The sequence below is a fragment of the Ahaetulla prasina genome, chromosome 2, assembly GCF_028640845.1.
Source record: "Ahaetulla prasina isolate Xishuangbanna chromosome 2, ASM2864084v1, whole genome shotgun sequence".
NCBI classification, from domain to species: domain Eukaryota; kingdom Metazoa; phylum Chordata; class Lepidosauria; order Squamata; family Colubridae; genus Ahaetulla; species Ahaetulla prasina.
The window spans coordinates 275,847,374-275,872,872 of NC_080540.1; the positions used below are offsets into that span (position 1 = coordinate 275,847,374).

Sequence of the window (25,499 nt, forward strand, 5' to 3'; positions counted from 1 at the left end):
ATGGTTCTCATTTTTCCCCAATGACACTTTTCAGACATTCTGAAAGGCAAAATCAGTGGTGAATTTTTTTCTTCTTCCTCGTGGTCTATAAATTGGGTCTCCTTCTTTGATAAAAGAACATTCTTCTTTCTCATTCAACCCAGCAGGTAAATCAGAGGGAGGTTTTGCAGGTTTTAAAAAGGAAAGAGACTCTTTATTTTAGTCATCTAGAACAGGGGTCTCCAACCGTATCAACTTTAAGACTTGTGGACTTCAACTCCCAGAATTCCAAAGCCAGGTGGCTGTGGAATTCTGGGAGTTGAAGTCCACAAGTCTTAAAGTTTATTGATTGATTGATTGATTGATTGATTTTGACACACAGTATATATAAGCATAAGCATGAAATAACTATATAATATATAAGCATATATATAAGCATGAGTATGTAATAACTATAATAATTGGATATAACGAAAGAAAATAATAGGACAGGAACGGTAGGCACTCTTGTGCTCTTATGCACGCTCCTTACAGATCTCTTAGAAATGGGGTGAGGTCAATAGTAGACAGTTTTTGGTTGAAGCTTTGGGGATTTTGGGAAGAGACCACAGAGTCAGGTAGTGTATTCCAAGCATTAACAACTCTGTTACTGAAGTCATATTTTCTGCAATCAAGATTGGAGCGGTTAACATTAAGCTTAAATCTATTGTGTGCTCGTGTATTGTTGCAATTGAAGCTGAAGTAGTCTTCGACAGGAAGGACATTGTAGCAGATGATTCTATGAGTTAAACGCAGGTCCTGTCGAAGGCGGTGGAGTTCTAAGTTTTCTAAACCCAGGATTTCAAGTCTGGTGGCATAAGGTATTTTGTTGTATTCAGAGGAGTGGAGAACTCTTCTTGTAAAATATTTCTGGACACGTTCAACTGTAATAATGTCTGAAATGTGGTATGGGTTCCAGACAGGCGAGCTGTATCCAAGAATTGGTCTAGCAAAAAAAAAAAGGAAAAAAGGTGCCAAGGTTGGAGACCCCTGATCTAGAAAATAGCCACTAGGGAATGCTCTCTTGCTCTCCCTCTCTCTCTCTCCCTCTCTCTCCCTCCCTCTCTCTCGATACTATAAAGTACTCAAAGAAAGATTCTGCAGTACTTTTGACCACAAATTGTTCTAGTCTGTTGCTCCTCATTAACTGGTATTAAAGTGATTCGGGCCACAGTAAAAGAATGTTTCTACCAGCAGTGACTCTTCATCCACTCATCTTTGGTTAGTATCAGGATGAGGGCAAAATGGTCTTAATTATAAAGCATCCAAGACCAAGAAGTTGTTCTTGTGCAACTATTTACAGACTAAGAGCAGCTAACAGCTTTGTCCTCTTTTAGGAAATCAAAACACAGAGAAGGCTCACCCTTTCCATATGGGAGAAATCTGAGACTAATTTATTAGTTGGTATAAATAACAAAATTATTCTTATCATTTCTTGTTACTCTTCCAGCTTGCAAATGGGACATTCTCTAAATTTTTAGGATTAGACAGAAAGTCAGCCCAAGACTTCCCTTTGTTTTTGTTTTTAAAGAGAGAGAGAGAGGAAAAACAATTTCATTCTTATAGTTTCACTTGTCACGTACAACTATTGCTTTGCATCCCATTGCAAGTTCCTCTTTCAAACCTTAGTTGATCAGCAGTCAAAACAGCTAGGCATGTTTTTTCTATATGTTTAACACTTTAAGCATACATACGTCCAGATGATGGTGCTATCTTAATTTGTTTGCAGTACTCTATTCCTAATGTTACCTAACCTTGCCTAATTTAGCATAAAGGTTGGTTGCAATTTCCTTTCAGTCAGGCTGGCAGCTGGCTATTTTCTGCATTATAAAACCTTTTTATCTTTTCTTCAATTCCTTTCTGTTCCATCTAAAACAGTGATGGCTAACCTTTTTGCCATCGCGTGCCAGGAAGGGGCAGCGGCGGGGATGGGTCGTGTGTGCACGCCCACACCCATAATTCTATGCGCTTTGCCCCCATGCATGCATGCGTCATCCCCTGTGAAACACACACACATCCCGCTCCTGGCATGCAATGGCCCGGTAGGCCCGTTTTTCTCTCTCACCTGGCTCCAGAGCCTATGAGTCTGGGAAGGATGAAACAACCTTCCCCACCCACCCCGGAGGCCCTCGGGAGGCCAAAAACGGCCTGTTTTCCAACTTCTGGTTGGACAAGAAGTGACTTTTTTGCTGTTCCCAGCCTCCAGAGACTCCTAAAGAGGCTCAGGAGGCTGGGGACAGCAAAAAACATCACTTCCTGTCCAACCAGAAGTTGGAAAATGGGTTGTTTCTGGCCTCCGGAGGGACTGGGGGATGGGAAAGGCCATTTTCACCCTCCCCAGACTCATAGAGAGGCTCAGGAGCCAGGTGAGAGAGAAGAACGGGCCTTCCCAACCACCCCCCAGGCCCTCCGGAGGCAGGAAACAGCCTGTTTCCCTACTTCTGGTGGGTCCAAAAGGCCCAAAAATCAGCTGGCCAGTGCGCACATGAGTGCACCGGAGCTGAGTTCGTGTGCCCACTGATATGGCTACGCATGCCACCTGTGGTACACATACCACAGGTTCACCATCACAGATCTAGAACCTTTGGCTTTAGACAGAGACATGCCTATAATGCTTCATCCCCTTTTAGGTTTCAGCACATTTCTTGAGATCATCACCAACAACTCTCTTCTGCAAAACTTCTCCAGAACTGTCCTTGAAGTAACAACCGAGAAGTGCAAACACTGCCTAATGCAATATAGGTTTACCAGCCACACAGTTTTTTTCCTAATAATTTTTCCGCAGCCAGTTCATCTGAATTGCTGGCTATTACCTTCATTCCAGTTCTCCTACCTTCCTTCTGTCAAAAGTCCTCCCTGATGACTTCTTAAGACACACCTCTAAAGTCAGTCCTTCTACAGTTTTGTCATTTTCTCTTAGAGAACTTTTTATATGAAATCTAAACCATCTCTACTATCTTTTTCAAGGAAAGATAGCACATACTATAGATTTGTTTTCTCATGCTATCATCCAGCTTTTAGAAATTCTCATCAATAAAATGAAGACTGGCTAGAAAACTAGGAAAAACATAAAGGCGTTCTATTTTGCTATCCAAATATTAATAGACCTTTTCAAAATATAGTTTTGTACCATGCATGTGTGTGTTAGACTGTCCACAAAATAGCAAAATTTGAGGCAAGCTTCAAATGTGCCACTATTTTGTTCAAGTGAGTCTGTCCACAATCCCTGAAATCATGTGATCTACATTCAACCCATCATTAAAGAACCTCCAGCCCACAAGCAGAAGGTTTCCCATTCTTTTAAAGCAAGAATTCCACAAAAATGAATAACATTGTTGCTTTAGCATTCCATTGGAACTGAATTCAGATATGAAGGCTTCCAAATCCAATGAAATAATGAGAGATGGAGATCGGAAGGAGCTTGTAGCGGTCCATAAAATTGGGACAGTGTCTACACTGCCAATCGTTCCACAGAGGCAAGAGAGATAGCAATAGCACTTAACTTACGTACCACTTTACAGTACTTTACAGCCCTCTCTAAGCAGTTTACAGAGTCAGCATATTGTCCCCAACAATCTGAGTCCTCATTTTACCCACCTCTTGAAGGATGGAAGGCTGAGTCAACCTTGAGCCTGGTGAGATTTGAACTGCCAAATTGCAGGCAGCCAGCAGCCAGCAGAAGTAGCCTGCAGTACTGCACTCTAACCACTGCGCTAGCCTGGCTCAGTACTGAAGTACTTTACCCAAATAACGAGGAACAACAAATAATGGAGCTCTGACTTCTTGAATACTCTCAAATTCCCCTGTTAATTTTATAAATACATTTTACTTATTAAAAAATATAAGTATATTTTATCCCCGCGACTTGAAGGAAGGCTGCTTTACATTCTCATCTGTTTCTTGATTTTAAAATGTGTTCAGAACGTGGTTACCGACTTCCCTGGCACTAATCACTTGTATTGAGCTGAACGACTTGACACTGATGGGAACGTGTAGACAAAATTATTCATTGTTCTCAGAACTTCCAGGATATTCATTATACTTTGCTGAAAAGCGTATGCACTGTGTTACCACCATCCACCTATTAATGGTTTCAATACATTCATTTGCTAAGTGCTAATAAAACATTGTACTGCGTGCCACTTACAACTTTACACAAAGGTTGTAAACAGGATTAAGAAGCATTGTGGCTTGGGATGAACAAAAGAAGGAAATATGCTTTACTTTGTGTATATTAAACACTAAGATATCTTCTTGCCTTCTTGAAATAACATTGTTACAGTTTTATTAGTTAATCGATAAGACGTAATACAGACTATGGTTATCAACATAATTGCACCCCTGAGAGCTGTGATTACCTTTGGATAACAGCCCGCATGGGAACTGCTTTATTCTCATTATGAGACAGTTTTATGGAAAGGAGGGAAATGGGCTTTTTTGCTGAAGAAAGATATAGCTGGCTATTTAAAATTAGCAGCCATTTCGATTGAGCTGATAAATTAACTTCCCCTTGTAGATGTCTCAAAGGCAGACAAACACCCTCCTCCCTGCCAATGTCTGTTCAATGGTGGCATATTTATATGCTTTAACTGTAAACATTTAAGTCACATTTCACTTAATGGGGATGCCTTGAGGATAATTAAATTGCAGATATGAAGAGGATGTGGTGCCCAATGAAGAAAAGGACAGCAATACCCACTGCAACACTCTTGCTAATGTCTCACATAATTTCAGGTGTGCCCCCGTTCAAAACTCAAGAAAGAAAAACCCCAACTCCATATTTATAGAGAAAGGTACTTTTACTGAGTATATACTGAATGCAACGAAAGAAAAGCAAGGTCTGAGGCAATAGGTGCGAAAATTACATATTGAAAGCAATCCCAAATCCCTCCCCCATTGCATGTGAAATCTTGAGCACGTCCACAGAATCAGGCTGCAATTTATAATTTTTCTTTAAAATTATAGAACCAGTTTAAGCTTTAAGAGAGATTTAATTTAACAAAATGGATGATATGGTTTAATGGAAATGACGAGGAGCTAGTGAAATCACAAAATGTGCGATCCAGTTAAAATGGACACAAAGTTTTATAAGACACACGAAGGGTTATTTTATAGATTCAACAAATATCCAAAGCAATAATGCAACTTATCAAATTTTTGTTCCAGCAAATGCCCTCTGTTACATCCATGTAAACTTATAGTGCCAAACTATAGAAAGAGAGGAAAGAGAAATGAGCTGTCATGATAATATCCAAATGGTACCACTTATATAAATATTTGGATCATTAAAAGAGAGGGAGGGAGGGAAGGAGGGAGGGAGGGAGGGAGGGAGGGAGGGAAGGAAGGAAGGAAGGAAGGAAGGAAGGAAGGAAGGAAGGAAGGAAGGAAGGAAGGAAGGAAGGAAGGAAGAGGAAAAAAATTAAAAGAAATTTTCTGATGTTACTGAGTTTTCAGCCATGGCATAATTCTGTCCCTCCAAGCCAGCAAGAATGACCTCTGAATCAAAGCTCTTTTGAAACTGTGATTTACAGTAATTAAGTTCTTTAGACACAGGTTGTAAGACTACATGACATCTGCTTTAATATGGTTCCAGTCTAATGCTATCTTAAACAATAATCTATGGACAGATGTTGGCTCACTATGAATTCCAGACATGGTGTAATTACATCATTGAAATCAATGGCAACATTACAGAAATTGATTTTCAAGGAAATTTTTCTTTTTTCCTAAGCGTGTGTATCAGACACTAAAGTTACAATCCTGCAACCACTACCCTGGAACGACTATCATTATCTGTGCAGATATACATTAAAAAAGATCAGTGCAAAGTACACAAGTGTAACCAGACATTATTTGTCTCATTCAACCCAAAGATATTTTACCTACTGTATTGCATAGGTGATCTGAAGACATTTTTCCTGAAATCTGTCAAGCTGGGATTGAATCTCAGGCTTCACTCCATAGAAAAGGTTTGTTTCTTTGGATAATTGATTAACAAAAAGCCGCTATTAGGAGATAAAGCCTGTCAGAACTCACATTCTTATTAGGACAAAGACGTTATTCATTTTTTTTACACAATGCAGCGCAAAATTAAAATGTTTTGTGGTTTTAAAGTAGGCAAGTGGAAGTATAACATCTCTAAAACATATGGAGCCTATGAGAATTATAATAAATTAGAGACATCATACATTCTATGCCAGGAGTGAAATGCTACCGGTTCGGGGCGGTTCTCCCAAACCGGTAGTGAAAATGGTATTGGTTCGCCGGAATCTGTAGTAAAAAAATGCTTTAAAAAGTAAAAAAAAAAAAAAAAGTTCCGACAACCATTGGCACAGCTGATCATCAGAACTTTTTTTTTTACTTTTTTTTATAACCGTTCAGGTAATAGGTAGTAAAAAATGCTTTAAAAAAGTTTTAAAAAGGTTCTGACAATCAGTTGTGACAATCTGTGCTGTGCAATCCTCAGAACTTTTTTTTTTTATTTTTTAAAGCATTTTTTTAACTACCTATTGGGGGCTGTTTTTGCTCCCAGGAGACTTCCCTGAGGCCTGCTAGGCCAAAAACGGGGGGATGGGAAGTGCTAAGAAAGAAAGAAAGAAAGAAGGAAGGAAGGAAGGAAGGAAGGAAGGAAGGAAGGAAGGAAGGAAGGAAGGAAGGAAGGAAGGAAGGGGAAAGGGTGAAAGAAAGAAAAAGAAAGAAAGAAAGAAAGAAAGAAAGAAAGAGAGAGAGAGAGGGAGGGAGGGAGGGAGGGAGGGAGGGAAAAAGGAGAGGAAGGAAGGACCACAGACCTGACACTAGATGCAGTTTCAGAGGATACCTTGAAAGAGCACAGCAATCCAGGGCTGGAAGAGATCTGGAGGTCATCTAGTCCAACCCCCTGTTCCAGCAGGACATTGTTAAAGTGAGTTTCTATCTTTTAAACCCCACCCCAGTCACATGACTACATAGCCATGCCCACCCAATCACATGACCCCACCAAGCCTAGCCCACAGAATCAGTAGGACATTTTTTTAGATTTCGCCACTGTTCTACACCCAAGCTCAGTAATATACAATGAATAATGTTTACAAATGGAATAAACAGCACCATCTTCACAATTTCCCTGATAGCCAAAAGCATTAAGTGATAAAACAGGAAACAGAAGAGCTTATTGCTTTAAGGTACTTCTTTCAATTAATATCTCTGAAATATCATGATCTGGGTCAAAAGGAATTTCTGTTCAGCTGGGGTTTTAAAATTGGAGTTTATAAGGAAACAAGTAAACCACCTGTGGGTTGAGGATCTGAAACAAACAAAAGCTAATTCTGTTTTTTCCAGTTTGCAAAATAAGTATAATTATTTCTCAAACATTCTACACGAACTATTTCCATCTGTTTCGCATATCTAATTTGTATTCAAGTTCCTAGTTTCTACTACTCTTTGATTGAACAGGAATCTGATAAATTAATCCTTTTATCACAATAATATACTGAAGCATTTTCAAGGGCCACCTTTAAGGTGGTGCTATGTGCAAGCATCAAACTGAATATTCAGTTATGTATGTATGTATGTATGTATGTATGTATGTATGTATGTATTATCCCAATTTAAAGAACTTCCCTGTGTGGTTCACAAACATATAAAATGTATTTAAAACCCATGAGAAAATTCATAGAGGAGGTAGTCACATCCATCCATAAGAATCAATTCAGCTATTGCACAGGCTGTACCACACTCCCCAAGTCCTTATGTCTATTGGCAAAGCCAGGCTTTCAAGGCCTTGACAAAGGCAATTGAGTCGGGGCCAAGGTGATTGTATTATAGTGTGGTCAATGGAGAGATAATTCCTACACATCTGGAGGAATGGAAGGTATAAAATACTGTTAGCCCTAGGTTTTCATTATTACAGAATACAGTAATGGAATATAACATTATTTAAATAAATACACATCAGAATTGTTACTTTTGCCTGGATTCTGCGAAAGAAAAATTTATGAGTGGAATTGTGTGTTTCGATTACCTTCTGATGAGACATCTATACATCTTATCATAATGTTCTGTCCAAATATTGTAGGAACCATTGAATTCTTTATTTTGAAAAAGTGGTCAGGGCTAGGAAGTAGATATCAAACTCCAATCGATGCCTTCCTTTCTGAATCCAGAGATATTCTGGGAAGGTTAAGAAGTGATGAGGATAGCAGTGCTTAGCTGTGAAATGTCATTTTTGAGCTAAAGAAAACTAAGGATGAATACAGAGCCTCATAGCCTAAGAAAAATATCTAAAATATCTAAAGCACTTGAATAATGCCATGTTGAAGTATATGGATACCTCATGCAGTATACCAACCCTCTGATGTAACATTTCAAAATCTATTATAAAATCAATTATTGGAAAAATATGCAAAAGTTTCTGGAATAATGTGAAGATTAATACTAATTATAGAATAGAATAGAATTTTATTGGCCAAGTGTGATTGGACGCACAAGGAATTTTTATTAGTGTTAATTTTCTTTTCCCATAAATAAATTGATTACTTTTTTATCATCAGCTTTCTATCATTAATGCCTAGTGGTTGTGGGACAGGTTCCATGACCTAAACAAATTTGAAAACCAGGACCTGAAACATTGATCTCTACAAATGGTGTGCTACAGTCATGTCAGAAACTACTGTATATCTCCCCAGTTCTGGAATCAGGACTTAAAATATGGAAAGTTAAAAATATAACAGGATACAGCATCATCCCCACATAATCTCCTTGTGAATTCCAATTTGTCATTTTCTGTTAATTGGTTTGTAACCAACATTGTGACACTTTCTCACATAAGGCCATGAATATGTTCCCTATCATTAATTAATAATGGTGTTTCTTCTGCTGGCTATACCTGAAGCACACCTACCGGTAATTCAAGAGCCATTATCTCAGAAGTGCATAATCCCACCTTTTGAACAAAACAGGAGGTGTTGCACATTAAATGCGTTTAGTTAAGAGACTTTGGAGTCAACATTAACAGGCTTTCATCTTACATGCAATGAGAATGCTGGTTCACTACCCTTTCCCCCCATTTTAGAATTGCTAGATAGCAAACTCATGAAACAAAGGAAACCAATTCTATCTATGTAGCACAATAAATGCTTGAATATTGCTATCTTTTAATCCTTTCTCGAATATGTTTGTTCTAAAGGCACCAGAGATGAGAAGAGTGCCACATTCTATACTTCTTATCTCAGCTTTCAAGGGCAAAAATTGCAAATTAACCTGTGTTCAGAGTCAGTAGGTCATGCTTTTTGTCCTCAACCGATCTACCGTAACAGCATCCTGTATGGTTTTGAATTTAACCAAGTGGATGATGTTACCTTTCTCAATAGGAAAAGAAAATATTGCAATTGAAAGAATCTCTCTTTGGAATAAGCCAGCCATGTGTATCAAGGATTTACATATGTCTAAAAGCACAGTGTTCATTCTGACAGTTTTGCTTCACACCTGATTGTTAACCAGGAGGACAATCACTATAGTCTCCATCTACTGTATGTGGAGATGTTGGTCATTCTATTGGTAAAAGATTTGAACGCACCATAATTTATTTTTATTTATTTATTTATTTATTTTGTCACACAGTATATATAAGTGTAAGCATGAAATAACTATATAATATATAAGCATATATATGAGTATGTAATAACTATATTAATTGGATATAATGAAAGAAAATAATAGGACAGGAACGGTAGGCATGCTTGTGCTCTTATGCACGCCCCTTACAGACCTCTTAGGAATGGGGTGAGGTCAATGGTAGACAGTTTTTGGTTGAAGCTTTGGGGATTTTGGGAAGAGACCACAGAGTCAGGTAATGTATTCCAAGCATTAACAACTCTGTTACTGACGTCATATTTTCTGCAATCAAGATTGGAGCGGTTAACATTAAACTTAAATCTATTGTGTGCTCGTGTATTGTTGCAATTGAAGCTGAAGTAGTCTTTGATAAGAAGGACATTGTAAACTGCCCTTGTCATATAGATCCCTAAACATTTGGTCCAGTGGGCATACTGGGAGTTTTGAAAGCATGCTAAAGGCATCACCATAAAATGGCTACTATAGTAGGCATAACTTGTCACAAAAACTCAATTTACTAGGAGAGAAACTTCCTACAACCTCCTCCTATGTCAACTAGATTCCCTCTAGTACTTCAGCTTGCTTTCTTCAAGGGCACTTCCAATTAAAACAGGCAGCTCTCTTTTGTTTTTGATTTCTAATAGTGTCTACAGAGAACAAAGGCCCCCAAGGGTACTCTTTCAAGAGGCAACTGGACTTTCTTTGTTTTTCCTTGAAGATGTTTCTCTTCTCATCCAAGAACCTCCTTCAGTCCTCATCCAGAGAAACATCTTCAAGTAAAAAACAAAGAAAATCCAGTTGCCTTTTGAAAAAGCACCTTTGGGACAACTATGACATAGACATGAAGGCCTCCAAAACATTCGTAGGACTAAGTGAAGCAGGCATTCTAATTTTCTAAAAAAAATCCTAAAAATTAAAATAATGTGATACATGGAGCCAGTTAATGGGCATAACTTAGAAAAGAACCAGGACAGCAGCAAAGCAGTGTTGAGAAGCTGAAGAACCACAGTAGCCCCCAACTGGACAGATGTTGGATTTCAATCTCATTTCTTCATAATGTAAGTCAGAATGAAATGTAAAAGCCCTCAATAAACTCAAATGTAGCACGCTTTTGATGAAAGATTCCCTATTCTTTCCAGCTCTCTACAAATAAATCTCTATAAATAAATAAAATCCTATATATAAATAGCTATTTCCAGCTTGGAAGATATTTTAAATGCATACTAACTAAATATATTCTTTTTAATCTAACTCCACATATGAATCTGGAAATTTGTAAGGATTGTCCACCTATTCTGATTTCTTACACTGGCTTGAAGAGAGAGATCAGTTTAGGACTAGCTGTATTCATTTCACATGGTCAATGATAAAGACATAGTTCAAAACATTAAACAGTGATTTGGCTAGCATTTAAGTCAGGAGGTAAGAAAAAATTATTGCTTCCAGCAATGTAGCTGCAGGCTAAGGATTTTTCTGATCTCCATTTCCCTTTTAGCAAAATGTAACTACTGTATAACAAGAAGTAGATTTAAAGACTATCAATACAATTAAACTTTTCAGGCTATATCTCAAGATTTTATGATCAGTGTGTGAAATGTTCATTGCTTCTGAGAAAAGTAACATGCTTGAAACTGGAAATCCATGCAGCCATGCTGTCTTGCATTAATCTGATAAGTATCAAAAAACTTTAAATCCTCTGGGTAATTCTTTGCAAGAGTCATCTCCAAGTTTACAGTAGGGTAGAGTTTGAACATCTAAGTTGAACTCAGCTTAGGAGCCAAGTAATGAAACAAAAAGAGCCATTTATAAAGAACTGGTTGTTCAGAAGGAATGTATTTGCTATTTGTGATGACTCTACTAAATGACTGCTGAAATTCTCCCTTCTTTTGTAAGATTGTTTCCTAGACAGCATCCTGTAATGGATACAAAGTTTCTAGACAATATGAGAGTTTATATGCTTTAATATGTTTATATTTTTTATATGTTTATATGTTTAATGCTGCGTCACCTGCAAAATAATGGAATCTATCATCAACAAATCCATTACCCTCTACCTAGAAACAAACAAACAATCTCTAATAAACAATTCGGTTTCAGAAAACAATTATCATGTAACTTACAACTTCTTCATTGTAAAAACATATGGACTACAAATCTTGATCAGGGCAAAGCAATAGATGCAATCTACATAGACTTCTGTAAAGCTTTTGACTCAGTAGTACATGATAAACTTCTCCTAAAACTAAAATCCTACGGCATTTCAGGACCACTCCACAATTGGATAACAGCTTTCTTGTCAAACAGACAACAAGTGGTCAAAATTGGCAATGCTCTATCAATCCTGTTCCTGTCAAAAGCGGCGTTCCCCAAGGCAGTGTTCTTGGACCAACACTCTTCATATTATACATTAATGATCTCTGTGACCATATTACAAGTGATTGTGTTCTCTTTGCTGACAATGTCAAACTATTTAACATCACTAACAATACAACTCTGATGATCTACCCTTCAGAAAGACCTTGACTTTGTATCTGAATGGTCTAAAACTTGGCAACTCCAAATCTCAACCAGCAAATGCTCAGTCCTACATATTGGAAAAAAGAACCCAAACACTAAGTACAAGCTTGATGGACATTACCTTACAGATGACCCCCACCCTGTTAAAGACCTTGGAGTTTTCATATCAAATGATCTAAGTGCCAAAGCCCACTGCAACTACATCGCAAAAAAGGCTTTAAGTGTTTTAAACCTAATCTTGCATAGCTTCTTCTCCAAAAACACTACACTATTAACCAGAGCATATAAAACATTTGCTAGACCAATTCTTGAATACAGCTCGACTGTCTGAAACCCATACCACATTTCTGACATCAATACAATTGAACGTGTCCAGAAATATTTTACAAGAAGAGTTCTCCACTCCTCTGAATACAACAAAATACCTTATGCCACCAGACTTGAAATCCTGGGTTTAGAAAATTTAGAACTACGCCGCCTTCGACGTGACCTGAGTTTAACTCATAAAATCATCTATTACAATGTCCTTCCTGTCGAAGTCTACTTCAGCTTCAATTGCAACAATACATGAGCATACAATAGATTTAAGCTTAATGTTTACCACTCCAATCTTGATTGCAGAAAATATACTTCAGTAACAGAGTTGTTAATGCTTGGAATAAACTACCTGACTCTATGATCTCTTCCCCAAATCCCCAAAGCTTCAACCAAAAACTGTCTACTATTGACCTCACCCCATTTCTAAGAGGTCTGTAAGAGCACAAGCGTGCCTACTGTTCCTGTACTATTGTTTCCTTTTGTTATATCCAATTAATATAGTTAATTACATACTTATACTTATATATATGCTTATATATTGTATAGTTATTTCATGCTTATGCTTATATATACTGTGTGACTAAATAAATAAATAAAAAATAAAAATATGATAACAGAATAAACATCCAATGGGTTTGTGTCTGAGGATCCACCATACGGATGGCACGGTAACATGATTATAATTTTGCCTCTTTTGCACATATTTTGCAGTTTCAAGCTCATAGATATTGACCTTTCTTTGCAGATGTTGCTGGTTTGTAGCTCTGCAATACATACCTTGCCTGTATATTTAAAAAACAATTTAACTTTTAATAACATAAAAGGAGTTTGGTTATTTCTAGTAGAAGTGTAAGAAAGTATAAGATATATGACCTATTTGGTGATGTGTAAATACTGGATGTATGTCATACAAGGCTGACAAAGTGCTGATAGAGCACTTATTTTACAAGCTGGAAAAAATAAGCACCAAGAAAAAGAATTAATTCTCACAGCCCTTCAGAAAAGCGTTACCAATGTAGAACTGCAGAGGAAGCAGCATAATTCAACCAGAAACAAGGGGGATATTACTCAGCAGGTAGAATACAAAAGAGTCAAGGAATTATGCCAGATAAACAGTTTGTGAGGAAGCATAACAATAATTCACTCCTGGGGACAATTCTTTACAGAGCAATAGCCTGAAAGTCATACTCAATGTAGCTGAATTAAAATCAACTGTGCTACCCTTAAAATTAATCTTTAGAGGCAAAATGCAAGAGGACTAAATGATTCTAGGGCACTAGACATATTGAACGTGAAATGTTTACTAATAGCAGACAATTCTTTGGGAAAAAATGGACTTATAAAACAGCCCCAGGGTGGCAATGTAGGAAGTTGCTATTTTTTTCCACTGCTTATACATTTTTCCTAACTGCTTATATACTGTTGGAAGAAATATCCATCTGGGTTCAGTTCCAAGTGGGGACAAAGACACTGGAAACATGGAGGCTGCTTGGAAAGATGGTTTAATGGTGGCCAGGATCACATGGCTTGAGATCCTGAACAGAAAAGGGCCCGAGATCCTGTGTGCTCCCTGGTTTTATGATTTTTCTGAGCTTTGACCTTTCTGGGGCACAGGAAGAGTATCCTGATTGGTTGTCAGACTCCCAGGGGGTGGGGGTCTTAGCTAGCCTTGCTGGCTGTCTCTCAAGCTTGCTTGAGCCTTGCCATGTGGTGAGTTTCAGTTGTATTGTGTTGCAAATCATGGGGGGATTGAGTGAGCTTGGTTGAAGCCTTAATTGCCCATTGACAAAGGTGGGGAGAATGAGTGAGCTTAGCTGAGGCTTTTAATGGCCCATTGACAAAGGTGGGGGGGGAGTCAGGAAGTTGCAGGGAGTTCCTTTGTCTTTAAAATATGTTTCTCCATTTCTCATCCAGGAAGGTATAATATTCTGCTTTTTAAAATATTTCCTAGAATATTTCATTCTTCTAGGAGGGGGGTGGGTGCTAAATTCCTACAATACTAAAATATATATACAGTTTAATAAAACCTGGCATGTGTAAAGCTCTAGATGGCTTTGCCCCCAATATTTTACAATAGGAAGAGCAACTTGCAATACCCCAAACTTTTCTGGCAGCTTCCAAAGCTACTCAAACCACAGATGTCCAAACAAGTTTACCAGTTTTAGAGGAAAAAAAATCCCTCAACTCACTCCACCCCAAAACTCCTCAACCAGAAGTTCTCTATTCTGAATCTGAGGGAGATTAATTGCAAATAAATTGGTGGAATAATTTTCTAAGTAGGATTATCCATGTTACTCAAATTAAATGCTGAATATTCAGTTTCTCAAGTAAATGATTGCTCAACTACTTTAGAAAGAAGATGGTGATGGATTTATTTATTTAATTTTACCCATCTTACTCTGGCAATCTTTTGTGCCTGCATTTTCACTTACATATGTTTTAGAGTGAAATCCGCAGATAATTCCTGAGTATTACTTGCAATGTTGTGCAGAGTTAAAAAATAAACGTTAGACAAACGTAACGAGACAGATTGGATGAAGAAGATCGAGGGGCTTGTTGGACTGAACTGAATTCCATGAAGTCTCGGTGGGATGATGGAGAGACCAACAAGATTTATTCACAAGTAAACCCTATCCTTGCATTTCATTCCGCCAAAAGTTGCATTTTCCTGGATGGGGCATCACCCACCATATCGCCACAGCCAACTCGCTGCAGGACAAGAGTTATACACACTAGTACCAACGAAATGGTGGGAGAGAATCATTAAAGAAAGGATGCAAAAGGAGGGACAGAATAAAATGGGAACAGCCAAAATTAAGGTAATTTTTTATTTTAAACAATGAAATAGAATTGTTAAATTATCCCGCAGCAAGTTGGCTGTGGCGAATAACTGACCCAGGGGTAGTTGTCCCGTTTCGCCAGGAACGCTACAAACCCTTTTCAGGGCGTCTTCCGCTTTAAATAGCCCCACGTGCTCGCCGCCCCCTTCACGCCCACTCCCTCCACCCAGCGCTCGTGGCTCGGCGCATTTACCGGCTCTCCCGCCCTCCGGAGAGGCTGCTGCTTGGGTTTACGGAAGTAGAAAAGGATAGAGTTAGAAAACGGTAGGTCACTTCTTGGTTCAATTTGCCTTTCCCCCCGCCACTCCAGCCGGGCGAAAGCAAGAAAAATGGGGAGTGGGGGATGCTTATAGAAACAACGAAACATTTATTTTCCTGATCTGAAAATATCAGGCCAGGAGTCTCCAACCTTGGAAACTTTTAAGACCTGTGGACTTCAACTCCCAGAGTTCTTCAGCCAGCGAAGCTGATCTGAGAGTGGTTCAGGCCAGGGGTCTCCAGCCTTGGCAACTTTAAGACTTGTGGACTTCAACTCCCAGAGTTCCTCAGCCAGCAAAGCTGAGTTCCTCAGCAGCAAAGCTGGCTGAGGAACTCTGGGACTTGAAGTCCACAAGTCTTAAAGTTGCCAAGGCTGAGACCCCTAGTTCAGGTGGTCTTTTCCCTTTTTGCCCCAAAAGAGGGAGTTGCCAAGTGACGCGCCTTGGGGTTTGTGAAAAGTGGAGAATGACAGTGATTGAGCAACTATCTGAAGAGCTGCCTTCGTTGGTCAAGGGTGGAGGAAATCTTTCCTGGGCTGCGTTGGCTAGTTTCATTCAGCCACAACTGAGGCTACAAAAACCCAGGTAACCAAGAGTCGGTCCGTTTCTCAACCTCAACTTCAACTCCCAGAATTCCCAAGGCTTCCCAGCAATCCAGTCGCACCCATCTATATATTTCTTATTATTTTCCATAATAATAGTATTTCCGTGAATACTAATGATTACTATAGGTACTAATAATAGCATTCGTGTGCGTTTATGCCTGACGCAGCACAAGCCTGGTGTTTTTTTTAGTGTGGGTGTGTCAGGTTTTCATCTTTCTCCGCTTGTCCCAAGAAAGCCCCGTTCCCTTAAAGGCAGAGGCGGGGTTTCCTATCCGGAGAGGGATGACGTAATTCCTCTCTACGTCCGCTCGGGAATACCGGTGAAGGCTTCCTTTTACTTCCTCCTTCCGGTTGGCGGGTGAGCGAACCCTCGAGCCAAGAACCCTCGAGCCAAGGGGGCGGGGGCGGAGAGGGGGGGGGCTTCAGGTGTCCCGCATCAGGGAGGGAGGGAGGGAGGGAGGGAGGGAGGGAAGGAAGGTGGCCGCGCGCGCTACGTCGGGCCGAGCGTGGGGGGGATGGAGGCTTCGTCGTCGTGCGCGCGCCAGACGCACCCACGCCCCACCTTTGCTTTCTCTTCGCCTGGGCGGTCCCGGTGAACCGAAGCCTTTCCTCGGCTTACCGTCCGAGGGGGTGGAGGTGGAAAGGGACGGCCGCTGGGCTTCTTGGAGAGTCTCAGGCGACCTTCTCGTGCGCCTTGGTGAGGGGTTGCCAATGTTTTGTGGTCGCGCATCCCACTCCTCTGCAGAAATTCAACAGGTGAAGCCCTCCGCACGCAGGCGCAGTACGGAGCAGAAATCCGTGGGGCAAACGCTCCACTCTTTGGGTCAGTCTTTCTCAGCCCCACCCAACTCACGGGTGTGGGTGGGTGTGTTTGTGGGGAAGACAGGAGCATTAAGGGGTGTTCCTCGCCTGGATGGCTATAAAATGCAGGATTGTCCATTGCCTCACTTCCCGAGGCTTCGCGTTAGGACTCGGGGTCTTAAATTTAAATTTTAAGATAACTTTATTGGGTTGATTTCTTTACTGCGAGCACACGGACCCACTTTAAAAATGAAATTCTATTAACTGCTCTCTAGAGAAAGTGTAGATCTTATCCAAAAGTAGCCAAAAATATTACGGCCTGCGTTCACCTACCTGCTTGCAAATCCTTTTAAACTCCGGGAATGTCAGTTGAGTCTGAGAGCTCTTCCCAAGAACCAGCCTTTCCGTTGCCCAAAACGGGGGTCTCCAACCTTGGCAACTTTAAGACTTGTGGACTTCAACTCCCAGAGCTCCTCAGCCAGCTTTGCTGGCTGAGGGACTCTGGGAGTTGAAGTCCACAAGTCTTAAAGTTGCCAAGGTTGGAGACCCCCCGGCCCAAAAGGCCCAATTTCAGAATGAAAAGAAAGCAGGGAATGACAAGTTGTTCATGTCACTCAGTAGGCACTAGATGCAGGGAGGCTGAGGCAGCATTGCTCAATCTTGGCAACTTTTAAAGATCTTGGCAACTTGTAAGAACTCCAACCTAGCACTATGGATGTTTATTAGAAATAATTCCCACTGCAATCCATGGGACTGCTGAAGTTACAGTATTGATTTGCAGCCCTTTAGGGCAGGGGTCTCCAACCTTGGCACTTTAAGACTTAGGACTTCAACTCCCAGAGCTCCTCAGCCAGCTTTGCTGGCTGAGGACTCTGGGAGTTGAAGTCCACAAGTCTTAAAGTTGCCAAGGTTGGAGACCCCCCGGCCCAAAAGGCCCAATTTCAGAATGAAAAGAAAGCAGGGAATGACAAGTTGTTCATGTCACTCAGTAGGCACTAGATGCAGGGAGGCTGAGGCAGCATTGCTCAATCTTGGCAACTTTTAAAGATCTTGGCAACTTGTAAGAACTCCAACCTAGCACTATGGATGTTTATTAGAAATAATTCCCACTGCAATCCATGGGACTGCTGAAGTTACAGTATTGATTTGCAGCCCTTTAGGGCAGGGGTCTCCAACCTTGGCAACTTTAAGTCTGGTGCACTTCAACTCCCAGAATTCCCCAGCCAGCTTAGCTGGCTGGGGAATTCTGGGAATTGAAGTCCATCAGGCTTAAAGTTGCCAAGGTTGGAGATCCCTGCTTTAGGGAAAGGGTTGCCTTCAAGTTTCTCTTGATTCTTGGAGATTGCCTGCACTAGTCCCTGCTGTTTTCTTTACTGCCTCTCCTTCCTAGAGCTGAGGTCACTAGCCCAAAACAGTTGAGTTTGGAACCTAAGTCCCAAAGGTGCTTTTTAAAGAGGCAACTGGACTTTCTGGTTTTTCTTTGAAGACGAAGATGAAGAAAGTCCAGTTGCCTCTTGAAAAAGCACCTTTGGGACAACTATGACCTGGATGACTGAGAATCTCCATAGAGGCAGGAATAGAACTCACAACTCTCCTGGTTTCTAGATTGATGCTTTAACCACTACACCAAACAAGTTCTTGATATATATAAATTACAGATAGGGCAGTGTAAACATATAACCTCATGATCATCATCATCTGGAAAACATTAGAGAGATTTCTGTCAGAGTTCAAAGAGCAGGAATCCACATATAGAAATGCAGGCCATTAAACAGAACACAATAACAGAATTTGGGGGGGACCTTGGAGGTCTTCTAGTCTGACCCCCTGCTCAAGCAGGAGACCCTATGCCATTTATTAGAATGAATGTGTAAATCTCAATCCTGATCGTTCCTTTGGGAGTGATATTCTAGTGCCAGGCCTTTCTATTTGAGTTTTTGCTCACTTAAATGATGTTTTTTAGTTTGGGCAGTTATAGCCTCATTGTTCTTTAGAATGTAGTCAGTAGTTGTAAACGTATTAACTCTACAATGGATTATAAACTATTATATTTGATTACCCAAGTCCTCACACACAATTTTTTGATGGACAGAGATTACAGTGGGCACAGTTACTGATACAATGTAGGTTGGGAAGGTTGAATTTTTGGAAGATTCATGGGTTCTTTTTAAATTCTGGTAAATTTTCAAGATTGATGTACAGACTAAGGATTTACCATCTTGAATGACAGGAAAGTATGCCACCACTTTTCAGTAATTGTGATTGCTTACTTAAGTGGCCTCAGACTAATTTCAGTACCCTATCTGCCCCCTGGCCTGCTTCTAGTAGTGCAATAGGAATAACTACATTTGTTTGTAGAGAAACAATAGTGACTGTAAAATAGGGGTATTTTTAGTGGCTACTCCTATTAGCTCTGGAAAATAGATTCAATAAAATACGAGCATGGATCTGAAAATTTTGATATTAATGATTATTGCTACTTTTATGAGTCTGAACAGAAATAAAGAGGTAGCAGGTATTTTTTTCTCCCAAATATGGGAACAGTACTAAAATAGCTTGTTTATAAGTTTTAATACAAAGTGCATGAGATGAGAAAGAACATTTTAATAGTAGGCTATTCATATCTTTAACAAATGGAAATTATTGGGTTTGCTTATCATCTCATAGTTTGCAGCATAGGTGTATGTCAAAGGCCATTTCACATGAAGATGTACTAGATATATAAATGACATAGAAGCTGTATTGTTATTAAAATAGAAATATGATTGAGATAGAAATGAGAATTTCAAAAATCATTTTGCATGCACCTTGATGTACCATAAACAAGTCTTAACATTTGGTTCAATTCACTGCCTTGATGCAGACTTGCTTATGCAAAAATTTATTTAGAATTGCTTTTAAATGTTTTCCTTAAAAAAGGATAAAGAAAACAAGTTGCTATAGTCCTTTTGTGCTAAATTATCATTTTATTAAGAAAATATGCAAATTTGCCTGAAGGGAAAATGTTTATTTTCCTGTTTTACTGGATCTATTTTTTTTTCTATTCAATTTCCTTAAGTTTAATAGATGGAACACTTATGGAAGTTGCCATTTTTGTGAAAAGTTTAGCAAATTACTATATTAATCAGTTCCACATTTTTAAGTAGTACTTAAAATATTTTAGAATTTATCAGAAACTTAGCAACTGAACCTTTCATATGTTGATATATAGATAACCCTTAACCTACAAAGAGTTCATTTGACCATTCAAAGTTACAATAGCACTGAAAAAAGTGACTTATGACCATTTTTCATACCTATGATTGTATGCATACATATGCATACATATGACCATGTAGATGTTATAGCATCTCCATGATCTTATGATCGAAATTCAGATGCTTTGCTTAACAACTGTGGCAAGAAAGGTTGTAAAATGGAGCAAAACTCACTTAACAACTGTCTCACTCGGCAACAGAAATTTTGAGCTCAATTGTGGTTATACATCGAGGACTACCTGTACAGTATGCGGTATTATTTAATACCCCAATTTGAACTGTTTTTTATTACTGTACAACTTCTACAATCAAAAGCTGCTTTACTTTTATGTATGTTTGTTTAAAAATAAAAAATCCTTTTTTTTAAAAAAAAAAAGCTGCTTTAAATGTCTAAATGTTTTTTCTTGTAGATTTTTATGACAACGATATCCAGAGTTGCCGTGTTGCTACACTGGAGTTTCTTGACCTCTTGGGTAAGTTGTGACATCTTGTACATTGCTGAAAGAATTCTAAACGTATTTCTAAAGTTGAAAATTATAATATATAGGGTGTCAACTCACAAAGCATTCCTGACCTGTTCTTGAGTTGCCATAGGCAGGGGGATGGGAAACAGAGTCTTACAGCTGCAGTGAGGGAATTGCACTTCAGTCAAAACAAAAGCACATTCCAGCCATCTCTATGTGAAGGCCATGTCCACGGAGTCCCACAGTGGCCGGAGGGAGGGACTTCTACAACCCACGAAATTGCTTTGTTGGGGAATGTGGCTCATGACACATCTTGGGGAGGGGGGGGGAACAGGGTCAGAGCTGGGGCATGAATTGAGGTCAGTTGGCTTCACTTGGAACGTGCAGACATGAAGCTCCTAATAAATAACTGGATTTTTTTTAAGCTTGGCTCAAGGCTCATGATTTAATTAGGGCATCGGTCGGAACCCTGACAGCAGGTTCTTTTTATCCTAGTAGTGTCAGTGCAAAGGATCAGGCCCATACATTAAGTTGCAGTTTAGAAAATTTACTGCTCATCTATACATAAGAATTTAATCAACAGTCAATACAGAATTGGTGCTAGATAAGAGTTGATGGAATTTGGGGGGGGGGGGGGCTTAGATTGCTTATGGCAAGGAATGAGTCCAGACTGGTCACTCTTAATTCCGCTCCTGGCTCTGCCTCTTCTTTTACAACTAAAAGGATTTGAAAATAGTGGTAATAGTCATGCTAGTTGAAGAGGTTCCTGATTTAGCAATGTTTTTCTACGATGAAGAGAAAATGATCGTGAAATGTCTGAAATAGTCCCAATCCCCATTTACGATGTGGTTCCATCCTCTTTAAGACCATTTTAAAAATGGTTGATTTTGGCTATCAAAGGATTCTTAAAAACTGGTGGGAGTTTTGGTTTTATCTATATTGTAACAGTCTTTGTTTTATAGAAGATTCTCTTCTTTTATTGCAATATGACATTTTTGTTAATGTTTGTATCGAAATAGATTTTCCTTACCAATTGGAATCAGTGTGTTGCTTAATATAGTGCAGTGTGGTGTTGCTTTGCAGAGCTGCCTTGACTCAAAACACAGTTGCTGGAACAAAGTGACACTCAACATTTTGCCTGGTCATTTTGCTTTAGTGGAAATACCTTTTGCATAGAAGTGTCTACAGGTAGAATGTTGAATCCCACTGACGTGCTTTGAAGCCTCAACTGAAACAAAGTGCTCCTTCAAGGTTCCATACAAGCTGAATCTATTGATTTGTGACATCTTCTCAAGAGATACAGCAATCCTGCCTAACATTTTGGAGTGCTGTGATATTACAACCACTGTCAAAGCCAAAGATCTGCTGGGGACAGAACTGCAAAATGGAGGGAAGGGACTATTTTCTTATACCTGTTTCCTCCTCCAAATGAGGGTATTCTATCCCGTGAAATCAAGACAGTTTGCAGGGTTAGCAAAGATTAAAAATTGATTTGGAAACAGGGAAGCTTTGGATTCCCACTGATGTATTATTTTCCTACCTGGGTACAACATGATGGATCAATTCACAACATATTCCTGCAGTGGTTCAGGAATTTATTTATTTATTTTATTTTATTTTATTCAATTTCTATACCGCCCTTCTCCCGAAGGACTCAGGGCGGTGTACAGCCAAGTAAAAAATCACAATATCAATATTAAAAGAAATTAAAACAAGCATATTATAAAATGGCCAAATTTAAAACGAATTAAAATATTAAAATATAAATAACCCAATAAAATTTTAACCCAATAAAATTTTAACCCAATAAAATTTTAAGCCAGTCCCGCTTGAATAAATAAGTGCGTTTTCAGCTCACGGCGAAAGGTCCGAAGATCAGGTACTTGACGTAAACCAGGGGGAAGCTCATTCCAGAGCGTGGGAGCTCCCACAGAGAAGGCCCTACTCCTGGGGGCCGCCAGCCGACATTGTTTGGCGGGCGGCACCCTGAGAAGGCCCTCTCTGTGAGCGTCTGGTCGGTGGGAGGCAAACGGTAACAGCAGGCGGTCCCGTAAGTACCCGGGTCCTAAGCCATGGAGCGCTTTAAAGGTGGTGACCAAAATCTTAAAGCGCACCCGGAAGACCACAGGAAGCCAGTGCAGACTGCGCAGGAGTGGTGTTACATGGGAGCAACGAGTTGCTCCCACTATTACCCGCGCAGCTGCATTCTGGACTAACTGCAGCCTCCGGGTGCACTTCAAGGGCAGCCCCATGTAGAGAGCATTGCAATAATCCAGGCGGGAAGTTACGAGGGCATGAGTGACCGTGCATAAGGCATCCCGGTCAAGGAAGGGGCGCAACTGGCGCACCAAGCGAACTTGGTGGAAGGCCCTCTTGGAGACGGCCGCCAAATGATCGTCAAACGACAGCCGCCCATCCAAGAGGACTCCCAAGTTGCGCACCCTCTCCGTTGGGGCCAATAACTCGCCCCCCACAGCCAGCTGCAGCTGCAGCTGACTGAACCGGGGTGCCGGCATCCACAGCCACTCCGTCTTGGAGGGATTGAGCTTGAGTCTGTTTCTCCCCATCCAGGAATGCCATTGTAGTCTAAATATAAAATTAAAGGGATGTATTAGATTTATATTTCACATACTAAAGTATGGGTATACCTTGTCTTGAATGAAACAAAGAACTAAAGGTGACATGACAGCAGTGTTCCTGTATCTAAGGGGTTGCCACAGAGAAGAGGAAGTCAACCTATTCTCCAAAGGACCTGAAGGCAGAATAAGAAGCAATGGATGGAAACTAATCAAGGAAAAGACCAGCCTAGAACTAAGGAGAAATTTCCTGACAGTTAGAACATTAATCAGTGGAATGACTTGCTTCCAGAAGTTGGGGTGCTCCAACACTGTAGGATTTTAAGAGGATATTGGACAACCATTTGTCTGAAATGGTATAGGGTTTTCTGCCCAAGCAGAGGGTTGGACTAGAAGACCTCTCCAAGGCCCCTTTCAATGCTGTTATTCTGAATTTCTTTCTGGATTATGCAGTAGCTGTCTAATTTTCTGTGGAATAATAGTATCACTTTTTTTTTAGGATTTTCCCCTATTAGGTAGCAAGAAGGATGTTTGAAAATATCAAATCTTGGGCTGAGTATATTGTGGAATGGGCTGCAAAAGATCCATATGGATTCCTTACAACAGTGATCCTTGCTCTAACACCTCTATTCTTGGCAAGTGCGGTGCTATCGTGGAAACTGGCAAAAATGATTGAAGCTAAGGAACGGGAACAAAAAAAGAAACAAAAACGCCAAGAAAACATTACAAAAGCTAAACGAACAAAGAAGGACTAAGACTTCAATTTCACTGGGCCGAATTTTTCTGGCAATGCACTGTTACTGTATGTGTACCTTTTTTTGTTGTATCCTTACAGAAACGAGATATGACACATTTTTTTCCTGGAATAATGTATCCTTAATTTGTGCTATGAAACTTCTGTAGTCATGAACTTTAATTGCTTTTTTAAGAACTCTCCTGATTTTTTTTCTAACCTGGGGATATAAGCAAAATGTAAGTTTATAATACATGTAATAACTATATAGATATGAATTATTATTTTCATTAAAATCTGTCTTATGATTTTATACCATGGAAAATAGTTGTTTAATAATTTGCATATAATTTTGTTGTATTGTAAAATTTTCCTACATTGTGAAGAATCCCAATTTCATACTGAAAACTAGTATTTTCACTATTCCTTGGCATCATGGTTTGTAAGAACCAGATTGTCTCAATTATACTATCCATGATAACTTAAATTATCATTGGAGAGATTCTCCTTGTTAAATGTAAATGACAGCAAGCTTATCTACAAAGTGCTTGGAAAAAAAGAACATAAAATATGATTATTGGAATAGTTTATGCATAAGCCATAGCTGTTGAATAAGTTTCTTATTTGTGTTGTAGTATATTCTTGGTGGCAACACTCTGAGGACAAAGCAATAGTGAATGTTTCCAGCTGAATGTAGGCAACCACTAAGTCTCATAACAACCAGACTCAATGGTTACAAATGCTCTCACATATTTATTAGTTCAGCTAAAGCAGACTGAAGGCAAATTTTAGGGAATCTTGGTCAGTTCAGGCCAAATGACAAATATCTTTCTCCCTGTAGCAAGCGCCTTTGGCTGCTGTCACAAAGTTGCTATAGAGGCTTCTCATTCTAAATTATGGCTCCCTATTAAGTCAATACCTTGCCTCTGAAGGCAACAATTCATGTCTGGTGGGCAAATAATTAGCGCCCTGAAATTCCTTTTATATACTTCTAATCAAGCCTTCCTGTTTCAACTCTTCAAAAACCAAGGCTTCTTAGGATCATCTTTGAAAATCTTGTAACATTTTGAAGCCTATTTCTTTACATCCAGTTAACTTATAACATGAAAGAGGTATCTTACCTATAACATTGGTTTGGTGAAATTATGACTACTAAATCAACATTGGTTTACTGATCTAAAAATAAAGTTAGGGATTATGTATTAAGATAGAAAGCTAATAATTCATCTACTAGTGACTGCATCTCCTGATGCAAAAGACACCAAGCACAAATATGCATTTTAAACAAAATGTATAGGACATTTAAATATGCTCATGACTGCACATCATTATTGATTTGTTAAGCTATGAAACATTAAATTTCTACTTTAAATAAACAATGTTTAAATTAGCTTTGTTAACTTGCGCAAGTCCTGGCATTTATTTACAATGGGAAATTTTCAACTGTAATGTGCCCCATCCTACATAATTATTGTGTTTAGCGACATTTAGAGCCTTGTCAAAATCTTATTAGACCAAATTA

General features: G+C 39.4%; 1 protein-coding gene and 1 long non-coding RNA gene across 6 annotated transcripts in view; one reads left to right on the forward strand and one right to left on the reverse strand.

Annotated features, from left to right (window-relative positions):
• Positions 1 to 17,385, reverse strand: part of LOC131191519 (uncharacterized) — a 58,348-nt gene extending 40,963 nt beyond the window's left edge. The window contains exon 1 of the long non-coding RNA XR_009153524.1: positions 17,281 to 17,385. This is a non-coding gene — a long non-coding RNA (uncharacterized LOC131191519). The remainder of the gene's footprint in view (positions 1 to 17,280) is intronic.
• SMIM15 (small integral membrane protein 15) lies at positions 15,476 to 25,377 on the forward strand. Of its 5 annotated transcripts, none has more exons than XM_058169740.1 (3): positions 15,476 to 15,548; positions 20,615 to 20,677; positions 23,744 to 25,377. In XM_058169740.1, exon 3 carries the CDS (start codon positions 23,772 to 23,774, stop codon positions 23,997 to 23,999), a length of 228 nt encoding a protein of 75 aa, XP_058025723.1. In that variant the 5' UTR covers positions 15,476 to 15,548; positions 20,615 to 20,677; positions 23,744 to 23,771; the 3' UTR covers positions 24,000 to 25,377. The 5 variants fall into 5 exon arrangements, with proteins under 5 accessions (XP_058025723.1, XP_058025724.1, XP_058025722.1 ...); XM_058169741.1 differs by lacking the exon at positions 15,476 to 15,548 and adding an exon at positions 16,061 to 16,126; XM_058169739.1 differs by lacking the exon at positions 15,476 to 15,548 and adding an exon at positions 16,424 to 16,504.
• Positions 25,378 to 25,499: the final 122 nt, after the last annotated feature.